Raw genomic sequence first — 23,968 nt, forward strand, 5'->3', positions numbered from 1 at the left:
AGTTTTCCACTCGCAATTGTTGAGGTTTTGGAAGTACAAGGAAATCGGGCATCAATATATACTGCCAGGGGTATAGGAAGCCCTTGCCGAAGATGAGGGTTCGAGGTCTACTTAGCTTCCTTATCGCGGATGCCCTATTTAACAAGAACCTCGCCATATTTTCTGATTTTCCTAAACCAAATGCACGGTTTGCAATCCAGTCCGCAGAGATTCTGAGCCAAAAACGATATATGGCCGTGGGTGACGAAGAAGAGTACATCTGGGAAGACATAATGCTCAGACTCACACGTCACCATCTGTCGTCTATTAGGTCGATTAGTACACCAAACGTAGAGTCTGGAGACATTTGATGTGTCACTCGCATGAGATACTGAAGGCTAATCTCCGCACGCGGTCTGCTCCGGTCATGCCGCGGTCACCTCTCGAGCCACCAGCAACGTGTATACCGACTTCGTGGGCTCCGCGAGATTCTTGCCAGATTTCTCCAATCACGCTCGAAAGACCAATTGTCCTGCTTCCACCGAAAAGAAGATTAACAAGAAGCTTTAAATAGGGAAGGGAATCCCCCGGCAGTAATGCCCGTGGTGAGAACAGGTACGAAAAGGACAGTGCAAACTTTACATTCACCTATATTACACTCGAGATCCATTCAAAAGAAATGGGGTTATACAGTGAAATGAAGTTTCAAGCTCGTCAGGGAAGGAAGACGGCAGTCATCAAGACCTCAGATCCAAGCTATCTTGGAGCAACCACGAACTGCGCAATGTCAAATCTACCACGAGCCCGTTCTGAAAGTTATAAATGTAGAAACTAAGAACTTCAAAGAGAAATCAAACCAATGTAATCATATTCCATTCCTGCTTCTCCATCACTAAGTCCTGTGAACCCGCAATTACGTCTCATCAAGTCACGGTCCAATCCCTGCCTGGGTAATGATCAACCTTGCGTCAGTCTCTTACACTCAGTCTTCGTTGATTACCTCCCAAATAAACACAAAGCGGCAGAAATAGACGGATAGGATTGAGAAAGCCAAGAGTATGTCAGAGTGGGACACACGGCTACGACGCAGCGTGCGATGATGGTGAATGGGTATACGTGGAACTGGCTTTTTGCTGCCTACCAGACTTCACACCCCAACCAGACAGTTCCATTGTTTGGCTCACAAATTGTAAATGCATAAGAAAGCCTATTTTATACAGAGGAAGCCTGAAAGCTGGAGTTGTTTGCAAACTAAATACTGGTATATCAAGGGCTCTGCGACATCGGTCAGCGGGTTGTTGTTGAAAGAATCATGTGACCATCTGGCATTCTCATTTTCCGAAATGAACTTAGCTAACACCAGCATCAAGAGATCACAGAGATTCCGGCATGTTGGGCTCAGAGTGTGCCCTGAACCCTTCCTGCAGCGCTGTCTTCGTTGGTATAATCCACTTGACCATATCTGTATACACCCAAGACACCAAAGACTTCCGCATGGTCGACTTTTGAGCTATATTTTGAAGATTCCACGCATGAGACATCTGGCAGTAGATGACGACATGGTAACAGAAGCCACAAAGATAGGTTTGCAGAACTAGCGTTGACTGAGTTCGATGGAATTTGGCTGCAGTAACAGCGTTCAGATCTAGACCTTGCCTTTATATTCCTTTGGTAACTGAGGTGGGAGAAACAAGCACGCTGAAAGATACGCAGGAACCGACTGACTACCTAATCTTGACGTTGAGGACATGATAGTAGGTAGCACGTCAGAATTAATCCATGTGACAGCGTACTTGGCTATAGTTTCCCCCACAACTTCAAATCTACTGTCAGGCGATAGCCTGGTCACACAAACAGAACTCTTCTTTGGACATGTTCATCATCTTGATCATCGATGGTCTTTCCTTCACACAGCTTAGACGCGTACTTGCCACAGCTGTCAAAAACGCTCGTCGGGATTCATCAAACTTGACACTTCAAGCCGAAAGCTTCATTACAATCAAAAAAGATAGCACCGCGACTCCGGTCTAGAAGCGATCTTCACAAGCTGACAAGGAACTTGTTGTGAGTATCAGTGAACCGACAGCCGTCTTCCCTTATCTCGATCTTGGACGGATGGCACTGCAACAAGCCCATACGGTTGAAACAAGAATGTCAGGAATGAGAGGAAGATTAGAAATATAGGTCAAATGGTCGTTCCAGACGTAGAGACCAGGCCACGTCTTTCGGTCCACTGGACTAGACGTACACGCGAGGCATACCCTCCGCACCGAACCACTGGCTGTCGATCTCACTCGCAATCCGGAGTCCACCACAATCAAAGGAGTGAGAGTTTTTGGCTGGAATAGCAAGATTCGTGAAAGGAATCCGATCAGCGCCGGCGGTACTCATCAGCAGGATACTGTCGCCACGCAGTGAGTCGGTTTTCATCGTGGCTAATTGCGGGGGTTTAACTGTACGAAAAGATGGAGAAGTTTTATGTTAATTCGACAAAAAAGCGACTTTGTAGCAGCTTACTGACATGTTTCGGGGCATGATCCGGCAGACCGACCACCATCCGGCTCCGGGAGTCGGAGTGGGGCCGACCCGGACGCCCTCCTCAATCACGAGGGTCAAAGGGTTTTACCAATATTATATAAGACCCAGTCGCATGGCAAATGAATTGAAATCTAAGCAATAGGAGTCGGGAACATTTGGTTGTTTGAGCCTTGATTTCTTCCGCGTGGACATAACCAGAGTTGAAGAAGAGGTGCCACTACAATTTCCAAAATCGTCGCTGCCTACGCCTTGTCCCTCGCTCCAGCCGTTTGGCGTGTATTCGAGAGACGCACAATGCGACTACGGAGAGGCTCATAGTCATTTATGGGTTCTAGTAGAACGGTGTTTCTTTCCGGCAGGCTGAGATGAAGAGCAGGTTGCGGAGTTTTAACAATCCTCAGTTGAACCTTCCATTTGCGGCGGAGCAGGTGAACTTTTCCGTGCGGATACGCTCTTATACTCCGGAAAAAGATTTATGCTAGACACCAAGCCCTTCAAGATAGCGCCGAGAAGCCTCTCAGATCATCTATAAATGAGTTCAACAGCAGGCCGTTGTCAGCACGAACGCAGCACAATGATCATCGTCTGAGGCTTAAGCTTCACGCACTGCACGGAGAAATTCCATCTCATGCATCATCGCGCTATGCTTCATTCCGAACATTAAGCGTAACACTTAAGAACTTGAGGTTTTAGCTCTTTCCCCTGGCGTCCGTCATAGGATAGGTATTACAACCAGCATTCAAGCATTCATCACCACGGCTAAGTTGGCCTCGAAAGATGGTGATAGGGCATTGCGAGACAGGGTCACTCTACGGACAAACAAGCAAATAGTGAGATCAGCTTTGATTGCTCAATTTCTTGAGACGGTAGAAAGGAACCGTCTTATATACTATTTCCCCCACGCCTGAGTGGTCCAGGTCAGTCATCGCCAAGCCGTTGCTGGAGTACACAGGCTCGCGGCAAAAGCCTGTATCCAGAGTGATATGGATAGTAGCCAAAGTCACACGTAACTAGATGGAGCAAAATATTGGTCGAACCCGTTCTCGTCTGCCAGAGGTAGATGCGAATAGAGGCAGATGCGAACCGCACCGTATGCCCTGTTCTTTCGGGAACGGCTACTAACGATCGTCACATCAAGTCTACCACAGCAGACAAAGGCTGGTATCCAGGACAGTGTTCACGGGGTATTCCTCAACGACACACCACAGGAGCCACTGGCGGACGATGAGAAAGCAAACGGGCTGACATCGTCCTTCCCAAGTCTCAGGAAGCACAAAGCCCTCTCACGCTCACTTCTAGATTTCTTCAGCATACAGAAACGGTCTATCTTCCGAACGTCATTGCGTGGCGTTGTTGAAAGAAGACTCATTGGTGCCCCCCCTTTTATACTCGGCAACAAAGACTCGTCCTCCGCCCTCTAGCACCGGTCATCGAGTTCCCACCCCGAGCTTCCGTATAAAGGTTGAAGCAACAGAACAAACACCACCGGAAGCAACGGCAATATTCTCATCGACTTCGCGTTGCCGAATTCGTGGTCCCGCAGAGCAGACAACGCGCGCTCTCATCCGTACTGACAACCAATCCAAGAGCACCGCAGGAATGGCTTCACCTTATCTGCGCCAAAGTAGGGCCTATATCTGTGTCTCCCGTGTATTCATGCAAAATACATGTGATATATCGATGGTAAGAGACGCCACCGCCGCTGCGAGCATGCGAGTGAGTGAGTGCGTGAGCGCATTGCTTACAGGGTTCAGTCAGCCATGCTGCTTGCTTTGAGGAGCAACGGTGTCGCGAATTCTATCGATCTGTCCCGTCACCAACGAGAACGCAAGATCGTCGGCTTGGAGAAGAAATGATCATGCTGAGCTACTGCCCTTACAAACGTCTTCCAGCCCTCCATCCGCGAGTACCTCTCAAGTCAAACCCGCAGGATCTGTCTCATGAAGAAAAAAAGTCCCAAATTACCATTTTAAAAACTCGACGCCGTGCTATTTTCACAGTTGGATGCCTTGCCTTCCTCTTTTCATCTTTCACCCCTTCTCCCCAATCTAACTCCTCTCATCTCACCTCTTCTTATAATACCCCCCACTCCCCTGCTTCGGCTGGCTCCCATACGCCCTCCGTCCCTGCACCTTCTTCTCCCCGCGCCCGCTCGCGCCCACCGTGACGTCCACCCGCGGCGGCACCGCGAACCCGAAGCTCTTGGCCACCTTGGCCAAATCCAGCTTGTTGACGTCGAACACGGTGCGCAGCGAGTGGCTCGCGTACGCGTGCAGGTAGCTGCGGTAGCCGTCCTTGGCGCTCTTGTTGAGGTAGTAGTTCTGCGTGATGAGCTTCTCGAGCAGGGACTGGATGTTGGCGATCTTGTTGGCGGGGAAGTCGAACTCGACGACCGGCACGCGCGCCTCCTTGAGGTGCGTGAGGAAGCCGACCTCGGAGGGCTGCAGGAACATGAGGCTGCGGCCCTTGGAGTTGGCGCCGCGCGCCGTTCGGCCGACGCGGTGGATGTAGTCGCGCGGGTCATCGGGGGGGTCGACCTGCACGATCCAGTCGACGGCGGGGATCTGTCGAGCATTCGATTAGCACGTTGTCTCTCGAACCGAGGAGATAGGGAGGGGGGGGGGGGCAAGGACTTACATCCAATCCACGCGCGGCAACGTCAGTGCAAATCAGCGTCCCCTGCTTCGCATTGCAAAACTCGAAAAACGTATTCGTCCGCTTCTGCTGCTTCTGCTTGCCATGCAAATCCAGCACCGGCAGATCGATATAGTTCAGCAGCTCGGCGTGGTACTTGACAGAGTTGCAACTGCTGAAGAACACAATCACCTTCTTCTTGAGGTTGCGCTTCAAAAAGCTGAACAATAACAAAAACCGCTTGTCCGCGTCGCAGATCACGTAGCCCTGCTCCAGGTTGGCCACCGTGCTGTGCTCCTGCTTCTCGTCGACGTTGACGTACAAGGGCCCGGGGCGCAGCGAGATGCGCGCGAGGTCCTCGACCTTTGTCGTCTGCGTCGCGGAGAAGAGCATCGTCTGGCGGTCGTCCTTGGGTAGGATCTTGACGATCTGGCGCATCTCGTCCTCGAAACCGATCTCGAGGATGCGGTCCGCCTCGTCGATGATGAGCGACTTGAGGTTCTTGAAGACGAAGGGCGTGTTTTGCAGGTGGTCGAGCAATCTGCCGGGTGTGGCAATAAGTAGATTCACGCCCTTCTGCAGCTTGTCCGCCTCGGCGCGGCGGTTCGCGCCGCCAATCACAATACCGTACGTCTGCGAGTGGTGCGCCATCAGCTCCCTCGCAACACCAAAGATCTGCAGGGCGAGCTCGCGCGTGGGCGAGACGACGATGACGCCGGTGCCGTTGCGGGGCTTGAAGCGCAGGGCGGAGAGCATCTCGACGGCGGGGATAAGGAAGGCGAGGGTCTTGCCGGAGCCGGTCTTCGCGGCGCCGAGGACGTCCTTGCCGGAGAGCAGGGGCGGGATGCCGCGGCGCTGGATCTCGGTCATCTTGGTGAAGCCCATCTCGCCGATGGCCTTCATCGTCTTGTCGGAGAGGTTGAGCTCGGCGAAGTCGTGGGCTTCGGCGCCGACCTGGGGCAGCGTGAGGGCGTCCGCGTTGGGGATGTCGGAGGTAGTTTTGGGTGCGGCAGCGGGGGCCTTGACGTCGTCGTCGAGGTCTGAGCCGGCGCCGTCGTCGTCTTCTGCGTCCTTGAAGTTCTCGGCGGTCTCGGCGGCGTCTTCCTCCTCCTCCTCGTCTGACTGCACCTCCTCGGCATCCTCGTTCTCAGAATCGTCGTCGGAGGCGGGCGCGGGCGCGGTGCGCTTCAGCTTCTTCGACATTGCGGCGGGGGAGGGTGCTGCTCCGGAAGAGGAACGCTTCTTGGACGGCTTCGAGCCATTGGCGTCGCGGAGCTTGCGCTTCTTGCTGCTGGCGGCGGCGTCCATGGTTGCGGCTGTGTGTGGTGTGGTGGTGGTTGTGAGGAAGCTGCGCTAGGGCGGGAGGACTGCAACTTTTGCGAGCCGCTGGTTTGGAGGGTCTCAATGGGAATTTTTTCTTATCGGGGAGAAAATTTAGTGGAGCTGCTTTTGCGATAGCGGGTGTGGTTCATCCGGTCCGATGATGTGCGGGGCAGACCGGGATACGTACCTCGACCAGAGCAGGGCGTCGTTGAGGGTGAAAAAGTTGACCGGGAATGGCGGAGGATGTAGAATTTCAAGATATTTTACCCTGGTAAAGAACTATTTAGAGCCTTTATTTTTCAGCAGAGGGCAGAAAACCTTATTGTCGTTATCGACCTGTTTTCCAAGCCCGGTTTCCACCTTGAGAGCCTCTCAACTGAATAGAGTTATGCAAGTTAAGTATGCAATGGGTAGTTAATCATATTGGATATCCAACTGGATGCATATATCAGACCAGAAGTCGGCGTTATACGTGAAATCCGGCGCATGTTTAGGCTTCGCACAGTGTACTGGGCCATCGCTAGTGCCGTTCTGCAAGCTGAGAATTCCCCGGCAGATCGCCCAATCAAACGCACGGCAGTCAAATCCAGCGCTCCATGGCGAAGGTCGTAGGTATTCCTACAAAATGTAAAGATGACGTCGCCTCCCGTATCGGAGAGAGGCCCGCGTTTCTGATCTTGTAACACTGATAGCATTGTGGACTTGAAGGTGAACAAACTAGCCTTTCATTAGGCACGACGCCCATCTCAGATATGCAACGGTCATTGTTACATAGATACAACTCTCGATGAGAAATAAACTGGGTGAAACGAAGGGGATCAACCATAAAAGAAAGCCCTCCGTCAACCTCGGTCCCAAAAGAACCTCTATGCCTATGCCCCCCGCCACTACCAATAACCATCGATGCATCCGGCCGCCTCGTGCCAGAGACTTTCATGAATCCTAGACTTGTCGCAGGATCTCCAGCAAGAAAAGCAAGCATTGACAAAGGCCAATGTCGAGGGGCCACACAGCGTCCGACTCTGCGAAACCATCGCGGAGCACGACGGGCGACCCACCCGGAGGCCAGTAAGCTAACATGATATTTCCATGTGAGAATGATTGTCGGACACGCCCGCCTTTGATATGCCGCCCCTCTGCGTTTTTACCGCCGAAAATGTTCCTGTTTGCGTGTGTATTTTTCTTTCGTCGTTCCTTAAACGCCGTGGGATGAGAGAATGCCGAGTTGGAATGGAAAGGACATTGTCGTCGTCAAGTGAAGAAAAAGGAAATCCGCCGCACGCTCTTTTGGGACCCGATGGCCCCCGTATGCCGATCCGCTCATCGCCTCAACTTATTTTTTCCTGTATCCGGCCTTAGTCAAACTTGCTCTTTCTCATCATGATTCATGTCCAATTCGCTCTGGCTCACGTACACTCCGCCGTCGGGTTCTCATGCTTGGCCGTGGAGCCCTTGCCGCGCCAGGTGCTAACAGCCGGAATGTTGGCCTCGTAGCGCACCTCCTCGGTTCCATAGGCACGCGGGGTGAGCTTGATGAGAGTGTGTAGCGGCACGTTCATCCACGGGCTGTCCGCCTGAGACTTATTCATGAAGTACGCGTAGATGCAGCGCAGGACGGCCTGGTGGGTTACGATGAGTATGTCCTCGGAGCGCTCGAGCTCCATGATGATGGGCTCGAGGCGGATGACGACGTCGCGGTAGGACTCGCCGCCGCGGTAGCGGTAGTTGTACTTGTCCTCGTCGCGGGCGGCAAAGTCCTCGGGGAAGCGGTCCTTGATCTCCTGGTAGGTCAGTCCGTCGCACACACCAGAGTCGAGCTCGTCGAGAGCCTTCCACTGCAGTTGGTTGTAGTCGGAAGGAAGGAAGCGGGAGGTGGCGATGGTGCGCTTCAGTGTTGAGGTCCAAACGGTGAGGGGCCGGTCGTCCTGTAGATGTGAGCGTGAGGTGAGATTCGTGTGCGGGTTTACTTACGCCGACTGATTTCCTGACGAGCTCGGGAAGTTTCCTGGCATATTGCTCACCACGAGGCGAGAGCATTGTGTCGCCGCCAATGCGGCCGTCCAAGTTGTACATGGACTCTCCGTGCTGTTCCATGTCAGTGTAATTCTACTCACCGGTCACAAAAGACTCACTCTTGATAACCAAATGGAACGAGGCCGGATGTGAAGGTTCATCAAGTAGTAAACGACACGACTCTGCAGGTAGTCCTGGATGCGGTTGATGATGACCTGCTTGCCGACATCCATGATCTTAAGGTAAGTGTACTCATCCTCGTCGCCGTCCTCGTCAAGCGACTTGTACACCTTCTCGTAGTTGCGGATGCGGTTGCGGAAGTCGAGGGCCGCCTCCTCGGGGTCCTGGCCCTGGTAGTCCGGGGAGGTGAGCTTGACGTCGCGGATGTTGGCCATGATGAGGTTCTCGTCATCGCACTTGCTCTCGACAAAGAGGACTTCGATGCCCTCCTTGGTGCAGATGTCGAGAACCCACTTGCGGCGCTCCTTGGTGGAGTTGGTGGCGTCGAGGATGCCGATGACACCGCCCTGGCGGAACCACGCCAGCATGTCCTCGATGGCCTTCTCGGCGGCGGCGCGACGTCTCCGCTCACCCTCTGCGTTGTGAAAGTCAAAGAAGTCAGCAGAGGGGTGGGCATCCTCCTGGCGGCGGTAGCTGCCGACGTTGAAGGTCTTGGCCTTGATTGAGAGCCATCCCAGATACCGTTGCGCTGGAAAGGTCAGTCACGATTTCCTGAAAGTTGGTGGCCCCGAAGCGCGAGTCGTGCCGAAGCTTGTGTGATGGCGTTGTAAACGTACCTTTCTGGGCGATGAAGCTCTTGCCTCTGGCGGGCAGACCGACCATGACGACACATATCTTGAGGTCCTCCACCTGGATGCCGATGCCGTTAGTCTTGGCTGATGGCATCTTGACGGCTTGCCGACGTGCACGTTTATTTTGAGATATTGCTACGACGAGAGAAACAACGAGGAGCGACGCGTGAAGAAGACCATGCAGAAGCGAACAGAGACAGCAGGAACAAGAAGGCGCGAGGTTGCGGCGGGCACGGAAGGCAGCTCGCGTGATGCTTCCAGCAGAGGCGGTAGCTCTACGCCCAGAAAAGGCGGGACCCCCCGGTGTGAGGTTCGGGGGCGGGTGCGGTGGCCTGGAGCACAGCCGGGGTGGAGGCACTTTTCGACCCGACGACAGCTACGTAGCTCCCAGGTGCTGCAAGAGCCGCTAGCAGGGGACAGACGGAAAGACAATGTGCGCTGGCGTGAGGCAGGACTCCCAGGACAGCTGGTCAGGGTCCTTGTCTGTTTGCGTATGTATGGCCGTATATGGTATACGTTGGAAGCGTGAGAATGCAGGTGTGGCTGTTTGGTGTTGTAGAGAAGTTGAAAAGAGATGCACGGGGTGAGGGGGCAGATTCGAGAGTAAAGTGATCTGATGGCAGCACTGTGATGTGAGGGTGGAGGGGACAGAGTAATGAGTGGGCGAGCAGCGTGCACGAGTCTGGAGAAACGGAAGGGGACTGAGAGAGCGGTACGTAAAAGGAAGCAGGGGACGCCGAGAGGCTATCCCGAGGGTAGCGTGAGTGACTGAGTGACTGCAGTAAGGTAAGGTAAGGTAGCTGCGAACCACCGGCCAGAGTCAACACAAGCTGCTGCTGCTTTAGCAGTGACTGGACTGGAGTCTAGACTTCCATGACACCGGGCAAGAGGGAACAGCAGAAAAAGGCAACAGCTGCCGCCATAATAGACGATAGCCCACCTCGTCGCATCAGTCCGGTGTCTCATCAGGTCAGACAGAGGGCGGAACTGAGAGTCAAGCCCACTGGGGCGGATTCACAGACTTAGGCGCACCAGCTACGGACACAGCTGTCGCACTCTGCAGAGCGCTGCTTGCATGTTTCCATGTTTCCTTTCCCTGCAATCGGGATTCCCAGGAGCAGCAGCAGACGCACCAGATCACCACCCTGCAAGGACTGCTGACTATTGGCCCATTCCTGCTGTGCACCATGGCAATCTTTGACATGACCTTACCTTAGGTAAGGTAGTGAGTGTACGCAGTAAGGCAGTCCAAGTCCAAGTCCTGCAAGGTGAAGCCTCGGCGTGGCCTGCCCGCCCCTCCATCATGACCCCATGCCAACTCCAATCCCCCCGTCCGGTGCCCCTCATTTTGGCGTTCCTGTGCCCGCTTCTCTCCGGTCCCTGAACTTTTCCAGCCTGGGGGTGGGCGGGCAGCCACTAAGCAGCCCATCCAGAACCTCTACCGGGCCTCCATCTCCTTGAGAAATATGCACAACGTGACAGCTCCAAGCTTCAGCTCCCCGTCCCCGCATTCAACGGGACCTCTCGCAGCACTCATCAGCCAGTGAAGACCAGCTAATTCCTGCACTTTTGCTCAAGTCTCTGGCCCTCACCGAACACAACCGAGGTGGAGATCAGCCCACGGCCAAATACACTCCCATCCGACTCGCCAGTCATAGCCGGTTCGTCAGGAGAGATGCCGGGATGCATTACTGAACGCATGCTGCACTTGCCTTTGGTGATGACGGAGCCACAGCTGCAAACGAAACCTGAAGGAGTCCCCCGTGTCGCGACAGGAAAAGTAAAACATTGAAATTCCAATCCCACTTCCAGAACAATAAGAACTTCTTGTTCCTTCAACAACTTTGCCATTCTTGCTTCTGCTCCCAGCCAACATGCATTCTTATCTTCCATCCGATCATTCCCGGCCACTACTGAGACAACGCCGGCCGTGCAAACATGTAGCCGGCAGCAGCAGCACTCTGCTAAGAAAACGGAAAAGACCTTCAGACAGCAGCTCAATTAAGCAAGCCAGCCAGGCTTGGCCACTAGCACCTGACATCCCCCCACGTACAATTCGCCAGGGGAAAAGGTCATCCGGTCCAAAGGGGTCTCCTGACCTGGGCCGACAAGAAAAAAAATATGGGAATTGAGAATTTACACCGCTGCTGCTGCTGCACTTGCGCAGCTGGTAAATCCTCACCACCCACGCGCGTCAGGGGCTTTTCCTTTATCCTCCTGTTGCACCCCCACTCCAGCCCAGCCGGGCCTATGCTGCTGGCTGGCCCTGCTCCGAACCAGCAAGTCCAGCCGGCCGGGACGCGACACGGGGGCAGCCCAGCAAATCGGCACGATTGCTAGATCGTATCAACCAGCAGAGCCTTTTCTCAGGGGTTGGTTTTTCTCAGATGCCAGCGAACCCCCTGCGTAATTGTTCACACCGCATGGGCGCAATTGAGAAAAAAAAAAAGACTGATTCCTTCAATCGGGGGCGAAGGTGACGGGAAGGATGGAAAATCGAGTCCCTGAATATCGGAGGCTCTGATGCTCTGAGAGCTAAGTGGCTGCTGCACAACTCACTGAGCTGCACCTTACCGAGTAATGCCCAGGTAGCAGAACGGGACAAAGATGCAAGACAAGACCGGAAAACAGTTGAAACCAAACACTCTCGAAACAAACCAACAGAAGGAAATCAAAGACTCATCGTACCTTGCTAAAGCTCCAGGTATGCTGCCTCCTGGGCTGTCGCTTGCCGTCCACCAGGGGCGCACCCGCCGGGATTACTCCGATACCCATACTGGCTGAGGTGCTGGTCCGATTTGAAGGCTTCGAAATTTCCGAGGCTCTGGAAACGCTTCGCTCTTGGCCTTGCTGTCAGAAACTCGTGCCCCGTTGTCGAACCTCCAGATGCTGCTGGACTTTTCTTTTGCCGACGAATGGCGGAGGATGTCGGAGGGCACAAAGTGTCGGTCGGTGCAGCGAGTGCCGAATAACCGCAGCACGCACCGGGCGGTCAGGGGCGGCTGACCGTGAGGACGAGGAGACGGGCTGCAGAGGAGCTAAAGCGCAAAAGACAGTGGCAGGTGAAGAAGAAGAGGTATTCGTGTCCTTTGAGGTAGAATCTAGGCGTCGCCAGGCAGAGGGAGTCGGTGAGGGCGAAGGGTTGCAACAGGCTTGGATCACGAACTGTTGAATGAAGTGGCAGAAATCGGTGCCCACGAACCGGTGAGGTCACACCCGTTATCGATAAGGCTACTGTATCCGCGATAAGCCCTCCGTCGCCACTCCGATAAGTCCCGATCCGGCCTCTGGTTTCAGCACTGTCCACTGTGGAACGCCAGTTGCGCTAGGTTTGCTTGCCTCCCGTCTCTATGAATGCATCTGGGAAGCTACAATTGCACAGCTGCAGAGCTCTCTACTCGCCCAAAACATCACTGAACCAGGCAAGGGAGCTCCATTCATGGACCATGAATCGAGAGCATCACTCATCAAAGGAAACATGAGGCAAGTGGCATGCTTAGACTGAACTCTACCAACCTAAGTATCTAGCAACCGACAACCACATCTCTGGCAAAGCAATTTTCCTGGTCCCACAGACCCCAGAAGCTTGGAGCAAATCAATCTCTCGACAATTCTGATCCGCGATATGATAACTGATGCATCTCATCCACACCTAGCTCTACTGGTCAGAAAAGAAACCGGGACTCTTGAACTTGTTAGACAGACACACGATCCGGACCAATTGAGGCCTCGGGCGTAGGACCAAAGGTCTGTCGGGAGTAGAAGCGCATCTGGGCAGCGCCGACGTCGAAATAAGCCTCGACATTGTGCAGGAAGACTGATCCGAGGACATATGGACCAGTAGCTCCAGTGGTGATGGCGATCTGGCAGTACCCAGTGAGCTGATCCTTCATGTTGCGGAAGATGAGGTCCACAGGGTTGATCCAGAAGCTGTTGCCCTCGATGACAACCGCGACACGCGGAGCAACCGCGTCGCAGGGTGCGAAGTAAGAGCCGTACTGGAACATGTAGATGCCGCTGGGGGAGAATGACCTGGCAATGGCCTCTGCGATAGGAGGAGGGACGAACATCATGGTGGTTCCCGTGTCGACGATGTAGGGGAACTTTCTCTCGTCTGTCGTCGTTCCCCACTTGATGCCGTCGACAAGAATCGTGTAGTACGAGTACTGCCAGGCGGATTCTGGTCGCTCAGTGTTGATTTGTGTCTTTCGGCATGTCAGCTGGGGTTGCAACCATTGAAAGGAAGACGAGGAAGGCGACTTACGATGATGAGGTCCGTGTACGCCGTGGGACTCGAGATGGTGACGCCAGTGCGGCCACCCCAAGCAATCACGCCCGAGGAGTTGCGGACGAGGGCAACGCTGAAGGAGTCTGCAGAGAGTCCTTGCTGGACCATGCTGGTGAAGAAGGGCTGGTACGGCACCTGGAAGGCAGGACGCTTCTCAGTGGCATCACCAGTGAAGGCACTCGTAATGGAGGGGTAAGCCATACCAAGGATGCCGTTGGTGTAGTTATTGCCGTACCAGTGAGTGAGATTGGCAAGGCCAACCTGCTGCTGTTGAACGACGATGCCTGCGACCTCGATATCGCTGTATCCCATGGGGCCCGACGCCTTCTCGCCAGAGCCGTAGCTGAGGGCGAAATGGATGTCCTCGACAGGACCATACTTGAACCCATCAATGAGGTCAGGGCCAAAGGCGCATGCCTCCTGAGGGTAGGCAACAGTGCCCGTCATGCTGACGCAGGAGAGATTGGTGCTGGCAGCCCAGGTGTCGCTGCTGCCGGTGTCGAACAGCATGTTGAGGGGCTTTCCATCCCAGATGACCTCGATGGAGTATTGAGTGCCGTAGGGAGTCAGGGCAGTGATGTTCTGGTAGGCATTAGAGAGGTCCTTGGGCTGAGCAGCTTGCAGGGCCGTGGCGGCATTGTGGCCAGCGATCTTGCCGCGGAAGGCCTTGAGGGGCTGAGTGCGGCCGACGATATCCTCAGCAATAGGCTCGCGGTGAGCCTTGATACGCTGGAAGCTGATGCCCTTGAGGGGGCTGATGATTTCGATGCTGTTGGTCTTGTGCTTGTCGATGACAGCAGCGTTGGCGGTGAGTATACCAACTCCCACAAGGGAGGAGAGGATATGGGCGACCCTCATGGCGATGAAGGGCAGAGGGAGTTGGAAGGAATGTACAAGAAATGAGTGTCTGGTGGAACGAGAGAATGAACAAGAGAGTGAACGAAGGAGTGGCTCAACAGCTGGAATCTCTGGATGAGGCAGCTGGAGAGAGGGAAGTGATGGGTTGCGAAAGAGGAGATTCGGAATCTTGGAACGAAGGAGGGAGGTAATAAGGAGGGGTCGAGGGAAGAGAGAGATGGAAGGTACGGCATCTACCCAGTCAGCTCTCGGGCAGTCGCTTCCTCCTGAGTTATTTGTGACGCCGGGAAGGCGTGGCTTGCGAAAGGGGGAAGGGGCCGAGAGGGTGGTTGCCGTCGCGGAAGTCACGATAGGGGCGACCCTGCGCCTGTCTCGTTTGGTAACGTCGTCACATCCGGGAGGAGCTCATGGACACGGCAACTACTTCCCTGCTTGTCGTAATACAGGTCCTTGCTGCCTCAGGTAGACCCAGATGTCTCCCTTTCCCGGTTCATCTTCATATGACATAGCTAACCCGTGCCCAGTCTTCCTCCATCAGACGCATCACGACTTAGGAGGCAATCAATCACTACCGAATGTCCGTTTGTTTGTCATTCGACTCCTTTCTGTCGCCGCACTCGTCCCGAGCTCGCGGTCCAAACTCGTCCAAGTCAATCGGGCCTTTGGACTTGGGACCGTGCAAGTCCACTCATCCGTTTGACGGGATCACGGAACGAACGGGGCTGGCCGCGAATATGTACCCGACTCTGGAGTTGCACATGTTCACAACACGAGCTGTGATAGGACTCAAGGTCCAGACCTTTCAATCATTGCCGCTTAGACGACTGGCCGGTCGGGAATGCCGACTTCACTCAACGGCATCTATGTTAATTGCCGCCTCGAAGCAGTCACGAAGTCGATCGATTTTCAGAAAGCAGCCAACCTAATGTACCATCCTCCAAACAACCCTGGAATTAATTCAAAATGGCACACGCAGCTCTCAATTTCGGTTCAATGTCTACGTCCGACGTCCAGCCGTGGTGCCCACGCTCAACGGGAACCTGCAGCTGCCGTCCGAGGTGTCATCCAGGGGCGAGTGGCACAGGACACGGCTTTCAGGGTATAAGCAATCAAAATTTGGAAATAGCGAAGACTTCCAACGGCGAGGCGTCTGGGGTTTCTGACTCTTCTAGGGTATTCTGGCACACTGGCAGCTGCAGCCAGGGTGACCGTGGTGCAGACTCATGACCAAGCAAATATCCCTTGCCACCGCTAAGTAAGGTAGAAACCTACCAGACTCCGCGAGGCGTACTTCCACATCCGACGGCTGCGTTCTGCGCGATTTGTTTGTCATTCATGCGGCATGCGAGACGGCGCATCGTCCGCATACCCTTCCCTCTGCCGCGCTAGTAGACACGATGTTCTCCCCAACCTGTCACAACTACTTCCATGTCACCAACGGAGCTTCATCTGAACTGAACTGACTAGTACGGGAAATGAGGCTGACTGATGATTCAAGACTTTGTTAGCTGGGATACCGTTGGTAACTTCGGGTGAAACAATCTGTCCTTCACATGGTTTGAACTGGGCAGCACGACTCCGGGTAGAATTGATGCTATCTTCGTACGAACAGTTGCCATGGAACGACTTGTTATGAGCTGCCACCCTGTACTCAAATTTTGACATTAATTAAACGTCAAATTGTAAACTGGTTCAAGCCTGAACACCGCTCAATCGCCAACTTCATGGTCCTGCAATGACTAGTGGTCGGAGCGTTTACCCCAACTCGCCGAGGCGGCCGTTGCTGTCTTGCCGCCGGCCCGTTGGGTTCAAATTTCCATATCAATCCGAGCCATTCCCCTGCTACGAATTGCGATCAGTGGATGCCTAGAGTCGTAGACCCATTCTCAACAGCGATCCTTCAGAGAATCCTCTAGATTACCGTTGAGGATGGATTCGCAACCCCGCCGACCAGGGGTTTCAAGCCGAGGCAGTTGCCGGAAGGGGTAACCTTGCCAACCTTAACAACCTTGCCATGACTACACGTCCCAAGAAGACACAACTTAAGGCTGAACTTGCAGCGTCTAAATGCAACTAGTGTCTCGTCCATGACCTCAGGTCCACTACTTTATATCCGACCTCACTCCCTCCACATTCCAACTCATCATCATCCCCCATCTCACTCCAGCACATCCGCGGCCGCACATCGAGAGCCAAAGCATCATCCACCATGGCCTCAAACCAATTAAGCACCCAAGGGGCTCTCCCACAGATGAGGGCCCTCTCCCCAAACACATTCCTCTACGAGCCGCCATCGGCAGCCCCGGACCCGGGCTCCCCGCAGCTCATCGCCATCTTCGCCTGGATGTCCGCCCAAGACGTGCACATCGCAAAGTACACCTCGCGCTACATGGCCCTCTACCCGACGGCGCGCATCCTGCTGGTCAAGTGCCCCTTCATCCACACGCTCTCGGTGCGCATCGCCAAGCGCGAGATCAAGCCCGCCGTCTCCGTCGTGCGGGCCCTCGCGGACGCCACGCCGCCCGGCGAGGCGAAGCGGCCCCAGCTGCTGCTGCACGTCTTCTCCAACGGCGGCGCGTCGAACCTCTCGAAATTCTTCGAGCTGTACGCCGCCGCCGACCGCGCGGGCCGGGGGCTCGGCAGCCTGCCGCCGCACGTGAGCGTGTACGACTCGTGCCCGGGCGGGTTCCACTGGATGCGCAGCTACCGCGCGCTGTCGGCGGTGTTCCCGCGGTTCCTGGCGCCGCTGGTGCACGTCTTCATCGGCTGGTTCTGGATCTTCCAGGTGCCGTTCGGCGGGCGGCACGGGTTTCTCGGCAGGATGTGGGCGGCGCTGAAGCAGAAGGCGCTGTTGCAGAGCGAGCAGCGGCGGGTGTATCTGTACAGCCGCGAGGACGAGATGATCTACTGGGGGGATGTTGAGAAGCACGCCAACGAGGCGCGGGAGGTCGGGTTCAGGGTGGGCAGGGAGAGGTTCGAGGGCAGCCAGCATGTGGCGCACGCGAGGACGGACGGGGAGAGGTACTGGGGCGCTGTGAGGGAGTTGTGGGATGGGCGGAGGGATAGCGGGGTTGTGATGGAGCGGGAGGTGAAGACGGAGGCGCCGAAGGTGGAGGAGGCAAAGGCCAAGGTCGTCGAGCCTGATTTTGAGGTTGTTGAGAAGGAGACTGTGAAGGAGCCGGTGAAGCCTGAGGTCGAGGTCAAGCCTGATATTGTGAAGGCGCCGGAGCCGGCAAAGATCGAAGTGCTTCAGCCCACGCCTGTCAAGCCGGAGGCCAACCAGAATGAGACCGTGAGGAAGATTGAGTTGGCGGAGGAGTCTGACCTTCTCAAGCAGCCCGAGGTTGTCACGGAGGCCGAGATTAAAGAGGCGGAGGTCGCGAAGATGCCGGAGCCGGTCAAGGTGGAGCCGCCGAGACGGAAGAAGCAACCGACGCCGCCTCCGACGATTCAGTGATCCTTGGGACCTGCGTGTGTGTATTGGGAATGATGCATAGAACTACATACTTTCGTTTATACATAATTTAGATTGATACAGCTGTCTACCCGAAGCAGTGTTCGTTGTGCTTGCACTCAAGTCACCAGTAACTGCGGCTTGCTTGAAAGTCCCGTCAGACGGCTCGTAATGCGCTCAACCCTTGTCTTCAGGGAATGGGTATGGATCGGCCCAATGAGTACCAACAGAATTACTTCCCCGTATATGACCGCCTCAAGGCATGTCGATGGCCCCTGGCCGTCCACAGTGACTTTCACCTGCTTAGTGCAACAGGCTTTCTAACTACACGCCTCCAGACAATCGGCCAGGGCGCGCGATCGACTTTATGATGTTCAGAGGGCTTGCGTATGGGGTTTCTGTAATGTTTTCCTTGACCGGCAGAGGGCCCAGGTCAAATACTCATAGTCTTGCCCGAACTGTGCCCGCGAACAGGGTGAATTTGCCGTGGTCTTTTTGCAGGGGGACTGCGTCGGAACTACAAACTCAAGGTATGTCGACAGAGATTGAGCGGATCACGATCCGTCTGAGTTTCTGCACTAGATTCCCGTCAGGTCAAAGCTGACTACGATGTCCAGAGTTTGTCATTATCTAGTGTTTCTCAAACTCAGGTAAATCATTTGCTAACGGCGTGGATAATAAAGAATCGATATGTTGAGGGAGTTTCGAGCCCGTTCAGGGGGTTTCACACTGGGGGGGAAAGCAGTAAAAGCATCTCGGTCAGTTCTCAGTCCAGTAGCTTCGCAGTATACGTACCCAGATAAAGGACCAAAAATCGGATTCATAAACTCGCCCAAATTCTGAATGCCCAGTGATAAATTCAATCGGTTGACAAGGTGGGCAGACATCCCCTGTTGGTCCCGCCAGCCGCCAGCCGCCATCGAATCACACGCCATAGATGCAGTCGCATCATGCATGTATCTGCAGCACGAATGCTGTTGGTTCTTAGATGCTACAGCTCAGCAGGCAGGCCTTCTCAGTGCGGCCTTACCGTGGGTCTCATTACGAACGTAACCCCGCCTCCAGCCCTGATTGACTGGTCTTCCCCCAAACCACTCGTTGTTCGACTTTCCAGCCACCTTCCAAAAGTCACGTCGGCGGGAGTAGCATCCCCGGAGGCGCGTCGGAGGTTTCAAGTCTCGAGAGACATCCCAAAGGTACCTTCATGACTGCGCAAATTCAACGGCGACTATGGCAGAAGTACTCGGTGTTGTCAGCAGCGCGATTGCAGTCGCTGAGCTAGCGGGAAAATTCGGCCTCAGCGTCATGAAGCTGAAGAAGTTATGGGACGAGATCCAGGACATCCCCGAAGAGATGAATCGCATCATGAGACAGCTTGAGATACTGAAGCCCGTCCTGGCGGGGATGGAGGCCGATTTCGTGCAACAGCAGCGACACAAGGTCTACTTGAACAGTGCCACCAATCTGCAGGCGAGCATCGAGTACTGTCGAGACGCTGTCAATGATCTGGAGAGCTTGGCGGAGGACCTGCAGGCCAGGATCAGCACTGCGAAGCGATCGAGAAGAAACATCACGAAGCTCAAGGTCTCGTTCAAGAAGGAGGACATTCGGAAGTACCAGGAACGGATCGGTTGGGCGTTGCACCTGATCTCGCTTTCGCAGCAAAGCTATATGATGTGGGCGCAATCAATCCTCGCTCAGAGTTTGAATAGAAACTGACTCTTGTAAGGCTTTCATGAAGTCTCAGCCTGTAGTAGAACTGGTTCAAGACCCAGCGCCAATTTCACTGGACACTGTTGTGGATGACTCGCAAGAGGTGCAGACCGGCACGAGCAATTCCGACGCAAGCAACTCCGATCGGTTGGAAACGATTCGCCCAATCGGATATGACATTGGCCCGAAGCCTCTTCCATGGCAAAAACCGTCTTTCTTTGGAGGTTTTACCTACAAGCAGTCTCAGAATTCCTTTTACGCAAATAGCGCCGGTAAGCTCACAGAGGCACAAGTTCGAATGCTTGCTCTAACATATTGGTAGTGCACCAAATCCGTCTACAACTCCCAAGGTGGATGTCCCAAAGGGTATTTGACTTGCAGACGTACCGCGCTCAAGTCGGCTGGCAAATCTGTCTCAAGCCATGGATTAAGCGACCTACCTATGGCAAAACTTTCAACGATGTCAGATATGGCAAGCTCGCGGATGTTGAGAAGGCACTAGCCGTGGGAGACGCCTCCCTGTTCGATCGTGATGAGGAGGGGGGAACACTGATTCATGTAAGGCAACCACGATTCACTAGACGTGAATTGAGAAATAGCTGACTGGTATGCTCAGATTGCAGCTTACGGCGGGAAACTAGACACGTTCAGAGCGTTGCTGAGTTGGGGTTTGAGCCCTACGGAAACAGATGATTTGGGCTATTCAGTTATGATCAGGCTTTCCAATATGAGGCATTGGCCTGATACAACGATCGCCGGTTTTTTTTAAATTGATGGTCGACGCGGGAGCTCTTGAGAAAGAAATCGATGCAATGTTCTCTGGTACCTGGAGTTTCAACCCTTACGCTTTTCCGAAGTATATCTGGAAGAATCCTGGAATTTTACAAATGATGGTTGGAGACCGGTACGAAGAGTACCTGCAATTGTCTCCGCAAGCTCGCTTTACATATCTTTCGTGGGACAATATCAAACTGGAACTTCTACTAGAGCAGCTCAGCATGGGTGCCGGTACTAGTCCAGCTGCTTTGAGGGAAGTTGAGGGATATTACGACAGCCTGGCCATCAATACCGCAATGAGAGGAAAATGCCTGCAATTGTTGGCACGGTTATATTACTGCAGGATACCTCTTGGTCTCTGGGATAGCCTTCGGGTTCGTTCAATCGAGAGGGAGAGACGTCAAAGTCCGAGACGCTTTCACGAGTTTCATTCTTGGCGGGAACTTACGCGATGGTATCTTTCTGGAATCTCTCTTCGGAAACTTACGGAGTTGAGGACAGTCGGTCTCCATCGACACAACCTGACGCCATTGCTCTACGGCCTGTCCAGAATAGATTTTGAGCTCGATTTTCCAGACAGAAGTTCACCTCGCGAAAGGCGTCGGGAAGTACGCTGGAAGATGCAAGGGGTGTCTCGAGCCATGTGATTTTGGTTGGAAGACGTGCAGTCTGCGGGCATAGATCTGAAGGAGTACGGTAGGCGCGAACTCGCCATATATCTTGATCCGAGCTGTCCTCTTCGACATGGGCGAGGCTATATGCGAGAAAACTTCTGGCACAGTTGGCACAACATGAGGCTTATCTCGTTTGAATACGGCCCTCGGCCCGAAGACTGGTACCTTGTCTGGGATACTGACGCGTATGATTTCGCTGGGGAATTCTGGGATCTTATTGAGAATCCGCCGCTCCGCATTCCAGGCGGGTGGGTGGATGATGTCTAGACAGAGGAAGTAGTTTAAGGAAGACTGTGAAAAGTTCTTGTTCCTGTACTTTTAGAGCAGTGGATGAGTGACATTGCTGCTCTCGTCTCTCGCCTCTACAACGTGCCTCTACAACGTATGGAGGAATTACAATAGTCTATAGACAAAATGGGTTGTATTGTCCCTTCTGAATTGATGTCACCAAATTGAGCAATTGCCATGATCCCAAATACAGCGAGGAAAACCAGTGTGAGATGGCTGTATCTTGATGAAGAGTTTTGAATTTTATTCGCGTGATGCTGCTGGTCCTGCGACTTTTTATACGTTTTGATGCAGCCGACGGTCTGCTAATTGAGATCCGCTCTAGGCACCCCTACTGCGCTGACCGGCTCTTTGCATCCAGAGGCCGCCTCGCTTTTGGATAAGGTCCTGATTAGTTTCGGAACAGCATTTAGACTGTCAGGGGGCCTTCGTCAATAACAGTCTTGGGCTAACAAGAAAGTCAGCAAGTCCAAAGTTGTTTGCGAAGGGAATTTGATTCAAGGCAAGATTGAAGTCCATCGTTGGCCATCGACGGAAGCTTCAGCAACCTTTTGCCATTATCCTGTGTCAGCATCAGACACTTTGGACACGCCGGAGAATATAGCTGTAACTACTTAGACACAGCATGATTCAATATGTTTCATATCAATTCAGTGGCAAAGTTGAAAGGATTCCCTTCTTCGGAAGCTTTCCGTATTAAACACCCGCAAATACGGAGTTGGCCGTGTCCCCTGGTTGGCAAAATAAATCTTCAGGGCCACGTCTACAGCAGTAATTTTGCGAACAACATTACTTTGCACCACGGTTTTCGTGTGGGCCATTGAAAAGAACTTGGCACTCTCACGTCTACAAGTTATGTGTCGGACGGAAAAGGTACTTCCGCTTCGGGCAACTCGTCCACACGGCGTGCCAACATTCAAGCTTTTCAAGAAAGAATCGTAACTAGAAGTTATCGACCAAATAAATGAGAAGCAAGCCTCATCCCTGGATCGCAATTCTAGCGTACAGACATTGCTACACTTAAGCAGCCTCTTCAGAGCCAACGTTCCGATTGAACCTACTTTTCTTCAGTTTGCATTGGAGTCCCGACGCCCATATGCAGCCAGATACCTTGTCAACGTTGGCTTTGGCCTGGTAGAGTCCAATTACTTTCAACGAAACCCACTCACGACGTCTATATGAGACTAAGCTAGCAGCGATCTTGCGTCGTTACCAGACTACAGTTTTGTACTGAAGGCTTTTACCCTGGGTACGTATACTGCGAAAGTACTGGAGCGGGCACTGACCAAGGTGCTTTTACTGCTTTTTCCCTACAGTCAAAACCCCTACTGGGTGGGCTCGAAACTTTCTCGACATGTGCTGGCGCTTCTCGAGTTCGTAACATCACTCGACGACTTCGAAACATCCATGAGAGGGGCAAGAATACATGTGTCTCAGCTGTGGCAAGTCTTCAAGTTCTGATTAGGGGCCTAATATGTATGATTAACGTAGATATTGCATACAGTACCTACTAGCAGTTGCAACTAACTAAGTGAGATAAGTCGCCGAAGTTTCCTCTGGTACCAATCTCGGATGTTTGTAGTCGCTCGTTTCAGCCTTCCCGTTGCTGACTTCTAAGCGTAGTCTCCGCTCAGTATCATTCCCATGATCTTTACTGATATCCACCGCATTACAAAGGCCAGTATGATCCGCCTCAATAACTCCAGAGCTGTCTAACATAATAGCTGCAATTACCGGGTTACTTACCGTCTTTCCGTCAGAAAAGGCGTCGAGAACTAACACCAAGAAACCAGAAAAGACGAACAACATACTAATAGCCAACCACGAAAGAATCCTTACAGACGAAACCTCCGCCCGAAGAGCCTCCACTGGCTCCCAACCTCTGGTTTCGAGTCTTCCAATCCCGCCCGGGAAGGTGCTAGGTGAGAAGGCCTCTGTTAATGCACTCCATGTTCCTTGGTAGGTCCGAACGAGCGAGTCGCACAGGGCCTCTTCCAGTCGCCCCATGTAGGTTTCTGGGTCATTCATACGTAAAGATGCCACAACTGTGTGAACCTCTTGCATCATAGCAAATATCTCTCCGGTGAGGTTGTCTGGCAAAACCTCTTCGCTCGTGGAAACAATGATGTTCGAGGCGATGAAGCATGACGAACTGTTGGATGTTGGGACCGTTTGATTGCAGTGTGTTATTCCTGCGCTGATCCTGAGCTTGGCGACGGCAATGCAATCGGAACGGTCTTCGCGACGGCTTTTAACGAGGTGGATCTCAGGCGGCAGAGGGCCAAATTCGGTGTTATTGGTGTAGCCGATGCTCTTATGGCAATCGTATTCCTTCTCCTTCCCTCCAGAGAACACATAGATTGAGGCATATTGAACTTCACTCAAAACCTCGATTGCCTCGGGCAAAGCCGTCGTGGATGGCACTTTCCAGGGCTGGTCTTTCAGAAGAGTTGTTGCCCCTAAGGCGTTTGTCATCTGCGTCTCGTCCTCGGCAAATTTGAGATTTTTGGTCTTAGGATCCTGCAATGTCTGGAGAATCGTTGGGGGTATTTGCGACTCGTCGGAGATCCATTGGAAGGACTCGATCTTGAAGATGGGCACCGTGGCGTTCTGAACC

The 23,968-nt window shown here is 53.5% G+C and overlaps 5 protein-coding genes across 5 annotated transcripts; 2 read left to right on the forward strand and 3 right to left on the reverse strand.

Annotated features, from left to right (window-relative positions):
* Positions 1 to 4,580: 4,580 nt before the first annotated feature.
* On the reverse strand, positions 4,581 to 6,459 carry HAS1 (ATP-dependent RNA helicase; the record flags this gene model as incomplete). Its single annotated transcript, XM_053178692.1, has 2 exons — positions 4,581 to 5,081; positions 5,155 to 6,459. The coding sequence occupies 2 exons, from the start codon at positions 6,457 to 6,459 to the stop codon at positions 4,581 to 4,583; spliced, it is 1,806 nt and encodes a 601-aa protein (XP_053037335.1).
* A 1,421-nt stretch (positions 6,460 to 7,880) lies between these two features.
* COL26b_005858 (uncharacterized protein) lies at positions 7,881 to 9,393 on the reverse strand (the record flags this gene model as incomplete). Its single annotated transcript, XM_053178693.1, has 4 exons — positions 7,881 to 8,399; positions 8,446 to 8,559; positions 8,607 to 9,196; positions 9,285 to 9,393. 4 exons carry the CDS (start codon positions 9,391 to 9,393, stop codon positions 7,881 to 7,883), a joined length of 1,332 nt encoding a protein of 443 aa, XP_053037336.1.
* Positions 9,394 to 12,994: 3,601 nt separating this feature from the next.
* Positions 12,995 to 14,445, reverse strand: COL26b_005859 (uncharacterized protein; the record flags this gene model as incomplete). Its single annotated transcript, XM_053178694.1, has 2 exons — positions 12,995 to 13,504; positions 13,564 to 14,445. The coding sequence occupies 2 exons, from the start codon at positions 14,443 to 14,445 to the stop codon at positions 12,995 to 12,997; spliced, it is 1,392 nt and encodes a 463-aa protein (XP_053037337.1).
* A 2,209-nt stretch (positions 14,446 to 16,654) lies between these two features.
* On the forward strand, positions 16,655 to 17,902 carry COL26b_005860 (uncharacterized protein; the record flags this gene model as incomplete). Its single annotated transcript, XM_053178695.1, has 1 exon — positions 16,655 to 17,902. The coding sequence occupies one exon, from the start codon at positions 16,655 to 16,657 to the stop codon at positions 17,900 to 17,902; it is 1,248 nt and encodes a 415-aa protein (XP_053037338.1).
* A 1,227-nt stretch (positions 17,903 to 19,129) lies between these two features.
* On the forward strand, positions 19,130 to 19,618 carry COL26b_005861 (uncharacterized protein; the record flags this gene model as incomplete). The annotated part of the gene is made up of 1 exon (XM_053178696.1): positions 19,130 to 19,618. One exon carries the CDS (start codon positions 19,130 to 19,132, stop codon positions 19,616 to 19,618), a length of 489 nt encoding a protein of 162 aa, XP_053037339.1.
* Positions 19,619 to 23,968: the final 4,350 nt, after the last annotated feature.

The sequence above is a fragment of the Colletotrichum chrysophilum genome (assembly GCF_026319265.1).
Source record: "Colletotrichum chrysophilum strain AFK26 chromosome Unknown scaffold_41, whole genome shotgun sequence".
In the NCBI taxonomy this organism is placed as follows: Eukaryota; Fungi; Ascomycota; class Sordariomycetes; order Glomerellales; family Glomerellaceae; genus Colletotrichum; species Colletotrichum chrysophilum.